The sequence below is a fragment of the Piliocolobus tephrosceles genome, unplaced genomic scaffold (assembly GCF_002776525.5).
Source record: "Piliocolobus tephrosceles isolate RC106 unplaced genomic scaffold, ASM277652v3 unscaffolded_27238, whole genome shotgun sequence".
Classification (NCBI taxonomy): Eukaryota; Metazoa; Chordata; class Mammalia; order Primates; family Cercopithecidae; genus Piliocolobus; species Piliocolobus tephrosceles.
This window is the reverse complement of record NW_022310130.1, coordinates 1-9041: the sequence shown is the minus strand read 5'-3', so window position 1 is coordinate 9041 and position 9041 is coordinate 1. Positions and strand designations below refer to the sequence as shown.

Below are 9041 nucleotides of genomic sequence, written 5' to 3'. Positions count from 1 at the left end.
GAGACTCCGTCAAAAAAAAATCTAGAGTCTCACTAAGTTACCCAGGCTGGTCTCGAATTCCTGGCCTCAAGCCATCCTCACACATTGACCTTGCAAAGCGCAGATTAAGGGCATGAGCCACTCAGACACTCGTCTGGCCTGAGCCGTATGTGCTGCACAGAGCTGGGCCCAGGGATCGGGAGGAGGGGACAGTTTAGATAATCTAAGGTCAGCTCTGACAGGCAGGAAGTTACCTTGGTTTTCAGTGTTCATATAGAGGATAGGACGTGACAATCAGGCCAAGGACGCCACCCCTGTTCCCCTCCTGACTTGGATGTGGTCAACAGAGAAGTGGGACCGGGTGAGGTCTCCGCCGTGTTTGCCTGGTTTACATCCTCTTTTTCTGACTTTGCAGCATTCAGTACAGGAGGAAGGGAGGAGAGGGCTGGGTGCCAGTGTGCGCCCCACTTGCAGTGTCCTAAGCAAAGCCTCCCTATCCCCCCAGACAACCTTTGTATCTGTGACACGCAGTGGGTCATCTGCCTCTTAGTCACAGATCTGAACCTTTTTGCCTTGGGCTGGGATACGGCCCTGGGCTCATCCCGGTCTCGGGAGATTTGGGTTCCATCTGCTCCGAGGAGGAACTCCTGGCCCCACTGGCCCAGGTTCACAAACCGTCCTGGCAGTTGACCTGTCGTCAAGTTAAATGTCTTTTCCGCCAAGAGTCCCTGCCATGTGTCAGGGCTTGTGCTAGGCCTGGGGGCACAGCTGTGCGGCACAGTGGTCCCGGATCCCTTTGGGGGCCTAGGAGCTGAGCCCGGCCCTTCTCTTCGCAGTCGGGCCCCACCTTGGACATGCCGGTTCCCTCCAGCTTCAATGACATCGGCCAGGATTGGCAGCTGTGGCATTTTGTCAACTGGGTGTGGTATGAACGGGAGGTGACTCTGCTGGAGTGATGGATCCAGGACCTGTGCACAAGAGTGGTGCTGAGGATTGGTAGTGCCCACTTCTATGCCATCGTGGTCAGTGTGGCCAGGAGCAGGCAGGGTAGGTGGGTGGGCATGGTTGCTGAACAGCATGAGACCCCCAGCGGCCACCCACAGCCTGTCTCCTGGAGTGGGATGGTGGGGGGCCTTACCCTGCCCTGGGGGCTGTGCCCTGTGTAGGGGGATAGGTGGCCTGATCTACCCCACTGGGATGTCATTCTTCTGGTCTGGCTGGCAGGCCCCTGAGCCCCATGCTGCAGGTTATATGAGGGAGTGCCCGATAGCAGAGCCCCTCCTCATGCCCCAACCTACCCCGCCCGCGCATATCTCCTATGTCTGCAGTGGGTGAATGGGGTCGACACGCTAGAGCATGAAAGGGGCTACCTCCCCTTCGAGGCCGACATCAGCAGCCTGTTCCAGGTGGGGCCCCTGCCCCCCCGCCTCTGCGTCACTGTTGCCATCAACAACACGCTCGCCCCCCACCCTGCCACCAGGGACCATCTGTACATGACCGACACCTCCAAGTGGGTACCATCCTGCCTCCACTGCACGCACCCACCTTCCTGCCCCACCCTGTGGTCTTCCTGCTAGGGTCAGGGTGGTCTTCGAAGAGAGGAGGCCCTGGATCTGGGGAGGCATGTGAGCTGAGGGCAAAAGGCCCATGGCAAGGGCCCAGTGAACCACAGTCCTCCCGCCCTAGGTATCCCAAGGGTTACTTTGTCCAGAACACGGACTTTGACTTCTTCAACTACGCGGGACTGTCGCGGTCTGTGCTTGGATACACGACACCCACCGCCTACATCGATGACATCACTGTCACCACCGGCGTGGAGCGAGACAGTGGTGATGTCTTCTGGTAGGATCCTCCCTCAGCGGGGCCCACGGTGGCTCTGTTTCTTCCCTGTTTGAAAAGCTCTCGCAGGAAAAAGGTTCTCCCAGCATCCCTGAATCCTCACAGGTTCTCATCCACCTATGAAGCTAAAATCCAGTCTGTCTGAGCAGGCATGGGCTCCCAAGGTCACCCATGTGGTTGATCTCGCTTGGAGAAGAGGGGTCTGGCCTAATGTCACACAGCTCAGGGTGGCAATCCTATCCCTTCCCCATGGTACTGCTCTCACTTCAGCTCCCGTTGCTACACATTGTTCTCAAGGAACAGGCAGCTTTGGGGGGCTGGGCACGGAGGTTCACGCCTGTCATCCCAGCTCTTTGTAAGGAGGACCTGGTAGGAGGATCACTTCAGGCCAGGAGTTCAAGACCAGCCTGGTTAACATAGCGAGACCATCACCACAAAAAATTAAAAAGTTAGCTAGGCATGGTGATGCGTGCCGGGAGTCTTAGCTGCTGAGACAGGAGAATCACTTGAGCCTGGGAGGTCAAGGGTGCAGTGAGCTATGACCGTGTCACTGCACTATGGTCTGGGCAACAGAGGGAGACCCTATCCTTTTTTTTTTTTTTGACTTGAGTCTCACTCTGTAGCCCAGACTGGAGGGCAGTGGTGCGATGTCGACTCCCTGCAACCTCTGCCTCCCGGGTTCAAGTGATTTTCCTGCCTCAGCCTCTCGAGCAGCTGGGATTACAAGCACCTTCTACCACGTCCAGCTAATTTTTGTATTTTTTTTAGTAGAGACAGAATTTCACCATGTTGCCCTGGTTGGTCTTGAACTCCTGACCTCAGATGATCCACCCGCCTTGGCCTCCCAAAGTGCAAGGATTATAGGCGTGAGCCACTGTGCATGACTGGGATACCCTGTCTTTAAGAAAAAAAAATATTTTTTAAGTTTTTTTTTTTTTAATATATCTTTTTCCTTTTGTGAGAGGAGGCCCTGCACTGTCGCCCAGGCTGGATGGCAGTGGTGCGATGATCGACAGCTGTTGTGGGGCCGCAGTTCTAAGTTTCAAAGAATTTAGGCTGGGTGTGGAGGCTAATGCCTGTCATCCTGGCACTTTGGGAGGCCAAGGTGGGCGGATTGCTTGAGCTCAAAAGTTCGAGACCAGCCTGGGCAACATAGTGAGACCCTGTCTCAAAGAGAATAAGTAATTAAAATAAATAAAAAAGAATTTAAACAAGAACCACACAGCAAAGGTGATGCAGCAGAGAGCAATTTATTGCAAAGGAAAAAGTATTTTGGAAGTTTAAGTGCAGAATAGCCCAGGCATGATGACTCATGCCTGTAATCCCAGCACTTTGGGAGGCCGAGGTGGGTGGATCACTTGAGCTCAGGAGTTCAAACCAGCCTGGACAGCATTAGCTGGGCGTGGTGGCATGTGCCTGTAATCCCAGTTACTAGGGAGGCTGAGATGGGAGAATTGCTTGAACCAGAGAGGTGGAGGTTGCAGTGAGCTGAGATTGCAACACTGCACTCCAGCCTGGGTGACAGAGCAAGACTCCATCTCAAAAAAAAAAAAAATTAATTAAAAAATAAAAAAGGTAAACAATGAAGACACAGTAGAAGGATAGCTATCAGAGGCTGGGAGGGGTAGTGGGGGTGTGGGGAGAAGCAAGTATTGAATGGGTACAAATGAATAGAATAAATGAACAGGCCTGGTAGTTGATAACACAATAGGGTGACTACAGTCAGTAATAATTTATACACTTTACAATAGCTGAAAGAGTATAACTAGGTTGTTTGTAACTCAAAGCATAAATGAAGGGGATGGATACCTTATTTTCCATGGTGGTGGTATTATTATTATTTTGAGACAGAGTCTCACTCTGCTGCCCAGGCTGGAGTGCAGCGGCATGATGTTGGCTTACTGCAGCCTTTGGCTTCCGGGTTCAAGTGATTTTTGTGCCTTAGCCATCCTAGTAGCTAGAATTACAAGTGTGTGCCACCATGCCCAGCTAATTTTTGTATTTTTTAGTGGAGATGGGGTTTTGCCATGTTGGCCAGGCTGGTCTCGAACTTCTGGCCTCAAGCAATCCGACCACCTCAGCCTCCCAAAGTGCTGGGATTACACACATGAGTCACCTCGCCCAGCCTCATCTGGGACATTTTGATACATGTGTATTTTTGGTGATGATCAAATCAGGGTACTTAGCATAACTATTCCCTCCTACAGGTGTCATTTCTCTGTGGTGAGAACACTCAAAATTGTCCCTTCTAGCTTTTTTTTTTTTTGAAAAATACAATATTGTAACCAGAGTCACCCAGCTGTGGAACAGGACACTAGAATGTGTTCCTCCCAACTAACTGTAACTTTGTTTTCATAACGAGTCCCTCCTATCCTCCCCTGCTTCCCCAGCCTCAGGAAACCACTCCTGTACTTTCTGCTTCTTGAAGGTTAAGTTTTTGGATTCAACATAAGCGAGGTCATGCAGTGTCTGTCTTTCTGTGCTTGGCTTATTTAACAGATTGTTTTCTAGGTTCCTTGGTGTTGCCCTAAATGACAATTGCATTTTTTTTCTCTTATGGCTGACGGGTATATCATTGTATATATGTACTACATTTTCTTTATCCTTTCATCTGTGGGTGAACAGGTAGGTGGCTTCCATCATCCTAGCTATTGTGAATAGTGATGGAATAGACATGGAAAGGCAGATGTCTCTTCAAAATACCGATGTGCTTTGACTGTATAGCTAGTAGTAGGATGAATAGATCATATAGTATTGGACTTTGAGATTTTTGAGGAATCTGCAACTGCTTTCCATAGTGTATATAGTAATTGACCCTCCCATGAACACTTCTTTTTTCCTGGAAATTCACACTAGCTTTTGTGTATTTTTATTTCTCATATTCATTTCAAATAAGAGATGCTTTGTATGGTTTTGATTTCCACTTTTTGCAGAAGTAGTAATGTTAACCACGTTTCTGTAAAGATAGAGTCAGTCTTATGTCTTCTTTGCCAAAAAATCTATTCAGGCTCTTTGCCCGATTTTGGTTCAGTTACTAGTTTCTCTTTTGTTTAGTTTTTTGCTAGTTACTAGCTCGACTCTGTGCATTTCACACTAGTCTATAAACTCCATGAAGGAAGGGGCTGTGGCTGGGTTTGTCATAGTATCCCGTGCCTGGCTCATAGAAATGGCTCTACAACTATGTACTGAGTTAATGTCATAAACGGTATCATAAAAGCATTTCTTTTCCAATGTGATGTAAAACAACTGGCCTGCACATCTAAATGCTCCTTTTTTAACTGGGCCTGCACAGGGAGTCTGTGGGTCACAGTCTACTACTCCCAATAGGGCCCATTATCAGCTACACTAGCTCAGCAAAACATTTCAGTAAACTAAAGCAGCTATACCTTCTGGATAAATAGTCAGCGTTTCCAGGATTTGCACTCATTGGTTGGTTAACTGAATAATGTGTCAACATAACAAAATGTTTGCCTCTTGCCATCTCAAAGAAGCAAAATCTCCCCTGGGCAGAATGTTCCATTTTCTGAGACTCTCCTGTAATAGGTAGGAAACTGCAAACCCAGTGTTTCATTTAAATTAGCTAGATATTTCGTTCTAGTGCTCTTCTGTTTAAAACTGGAAAAGGCAAAGTAACTAAAATAAGGAAGCACAAAGAATAGTGACTGCAAATAATTTGCTGGAAATAAAAAAAAATCACTAGTGATAGACTAAAGACAAATTAAAATGTATGCTTCTCATTCAGATACTAAAAATACAAATCTGAGCATCTCTTTCAAGAATACCAAAAACTGGCGGCCACATGGCTTGCTCTGTAATGAAGCTGAAATAGAAACTCCTATCAAAAACCTTTTGACTCTAATCCATTTTACCAACAGCGTGAAGTCATATCAGCCATTGAAGTCATTATGCTGAGGCATTTTAACATGCAGTTAACTTTCTTACAGGATCTAGAAATTCCCCAACCCCCAACCTCCAAATCAAATAGGTAGGCTACTAACTGCCATCCAGTGGTAGAAAGAATTTTGCAAGATGTTTTATCTGATAATCTCAATGTAACAGAATCCTAACACAGCCCAAGGAGTGACTATTACTATGTAAGTGGCTACATTACACAACTAAAGCCAAAGCCACTAAGATAAGTAGAAAACAGGCTGGGCGCAGTGGCTCACGCCTGTAATCCCAGCACTTTGGGAGGCTGAGGCAGGTGGATCACGAGGTCAGGAGATTGAGACCATCCTGGCTAACACGGTGAAACCTCATCTACACTAAAAAAAGCAAAAAAATTAGCCAGGGGTGGTGGCGGGCACCTGTAGTCCCAGCTACTTGGGAGGCTAAGGCAGGAGAATAGTGTGAACACAGGAGGCAGAGCTTGCAATGAGCCCAGATGGCACCACTGCACTCCAGCCTGGGTGACAGAGGGAGACTCCGTCTCAAAAAAAATAAATAAATAAATTTTTCCTCTCCGTTTAGCAGGTAGAGTTTTCTGTGTCTTCATTCTCCTGTGCTCATAGCCTAATTTTGAACTGAAAAGTCCACGTTGGAAGCACAAATAGCCTTTAGAAAGAAAGTATTCCTTATTATTGATAGGATTATTTCTATGTGTAAGACAGCAGTACTGTTCTTTTTCATTAGGGTACAGATTCAAAAAAATTGTAATTTGTCATTTATTTCATGTTTTTACAGTAGATGGTCATTTACTTAGAGTTTAAGAAAACCCCACTAAGATTTGTAGATAGTGTTTTATAGTTTTATATGTATTAACTCTTTTTAGTTTTTATAATTATTCTTGGTAATAGGTAGAAATTTTAAAAAGGAAAAAAAATTACTCCAGATACATCCATGTGGACACATTGAGAGGTATATTTTATGTATTTGAGGACAATTGGTTTTCTCCTTAGATACTAGTATCTTGACTGTGGTGCAGGGAGTAGCTTTCAGCCTTCCAGACCCAGAAACTAGATTTTATTATGTCACTGTACTAAGCATCTGTCTCTTATTGTGAAACTCACATAATCAGCCAAGTCCTCCTGACTAAATTATTCTCTTCCTATAGGCCTCTGGTTCTTATTTTAAGATTAAAGACCCTTTTGAGAATCCTACTAAGTGAGAGCCTCCCCCTCCCAAAAGTGCGCTAACTCACTTACGCAGTAGATTTACCTGAAAAGCTACACTATAGCTAGAATGTCCAGTTTGCTACATTGCATTGAACACTGGCTCCTGTTGGAGCCTCCGTGCCCAGCGTCTGTGTGGCTGGAGCTCTCTCTCGCGGGTCGCCCTTGCGGGAAGCAAAATGACCATCAGAAGGTGGTGTAGCGAGCACGGACCTAGGTGGATGAGTCAGATGGTTACTTGGGACCGAGTCACCCTCCACAGGGGCGGCTTATGCTGGATGTCCAGTACTTGAAATCCCTGACTATGGGTGGCCTCGGGACAAGTCATCTTTCCGTATTTTCACGTTTCCTGTTGTAGCTGGTGGGCACACCTCCGCTGGCTTTGAGAATATAGTTCATGAAACCACTGCCAAAGCTGCCCAGACCAGAAACCTTTGGCATTTCTCGGCCCTTTGTGTTATGTATTGATTTAAAGTTTTAATTCTCAGAGAACAAGCTTTTTCCTTTATTTAGAGATTCTTGGAAATGGCTCCGTAATACTCATCATCTTATTTTAGAAGACGGAAATTCAGGTTCAGGGAGAAGCTAATTGCTTAAGGTCGTGTTGATAACAAACGGCACAGTTGAGCTTCAAACCCAGGTTTTCTGATTCCAAATTCAGCATATTTTCAGAAAAGCCTTCAGACTGTCTTTTTCCCGGTGAATCTTATTTTATGAGGAGGGGGGGCTCATGAATTTGAGTAGAGGAGCACTGTCAATTTCAGACATTAGTAACACAGTTTGAAAATGCATTGGGTTCATTCAGTAGAGATTATCAACTGCAGGGGTCTGAGGAAGTGCTCCAGTAGCATAATTTCACTGACCATGTTAACTTAATAATAAATACCTTAATAATTCTCTAGAAGAAAAGATGTCATAGATTCCATGTTCAGTAATAAGATTGTTATTAATAATGATGGCAGTGTTATAACTTGAGAAAAGCTACATGTTATGGGTTCTCAATATTTTCTTACCCCAAACATCTTTTTGTGATTTTAGGTGCATTCTTAATTAAAATTCATCTCCATCCCTGCCAGTGGGTAAGTGCGTATCCTTGACTTGAATACGTTTGTCAGTTACTCTCGATACACAAAGGATTTTTTTTTTTTTTTTTGAGACAGTCTCATTCTGTTGCCTGGGCTGGAGTGCAGTGGTGTGATCTCGGCTCACTGCAACCTCCGCCTCCCACGTTCAACCAATTATCCTGCCTCAGCTTCCTGAGTAGTTGGGACTACAGATGTGCACCACCACTAGTATTTTTGTATTGTTTGTAGAGACAGGGTCTTGCCACGTTGCCCAGGCTGCTCTCAAACTCCTGGCCTCAAGTGATTCAACTGCCTCAGCCTCCCAAAATGTTGAGATTACAGGCGTGAGCCACCGTGCCTGGCCCGTAAAGGATTTTTAATGTTAAAGTTGGCACTCATTAGCAGTTCATTCTAAATTGTGATGGAAAATTAATGGAGCAGTTTGCATACCTAACCCCTACCCAGAAAGGTTGTTGAGCTCAGCTTGGGACAGAGTTGTATTTGTCAGGAACACATTAGTAAATCCATTTATAGCTTTTGCCTTCTTCACCTGGTGGTGCGTGTGGCGCTTTTCCTCGTCAGCAGTGTATAGACCTTGTCAGTGTTTGGAATTGCTGCATGAGATGTCAGAACTCAGATCTACTTAACCCTGTGCTTAGAAGCCCAAGTGCAATTGCAGTGAATGTTCTTACACAGGTGCCTTTGGGTCTATGTGTGAGCCTTTCTCTAAGACAGATAGCTAGAAAGAAGTAAGATAGGGGCACATTCTCCTCTACATTTAAGGATAGAGCTGCAAAGAAATTTTAATTTTATTCAGAAGCTTTACTGTTAAGACTAATATTATTTTCATTTCAAAAGTATTTCATATAAACAATTATATATATGTGTGTATATATATAGTCAGGTAAAACAAAAAAGAACAATGTTATTGTTGGTCAGAACCAAGAATTTAAGTGTAAATGAAGAGATACATGAGGACAAGATAAGAGTTAAATGAAAAGTCTGTAAGATCAATTTTAAATTGGAAAATTATTTGAAATTCATGATT

The 9041-nt window shown here is 45.4% G+C and overlaps 1 protein-coding gene across 1 annotated transcript; it reads left to right on the top strand.

The window, feature by feature from the left end:
* Positions 1-815: 815 nt before the first annotated feature.
* On the top strand, positions 816-8069 carry LOC111522036 (putative inactive beta-glucuronidase protein GUSBP11; the record flags this gene model as incomplete). The annotated part of the gene is given in 4 exon segments (XM_026451055.2): positions 816-1001; positions 1308-1489; positions 1666-1821; positions 7968-8069. Coding segments are annotated over 4 exon segments (540 nt in total), but the record flags the coding sequence as incomplete, so codon positions are not given.
* Positions 8070-9041: the final 972 nt, after the last annotated feature.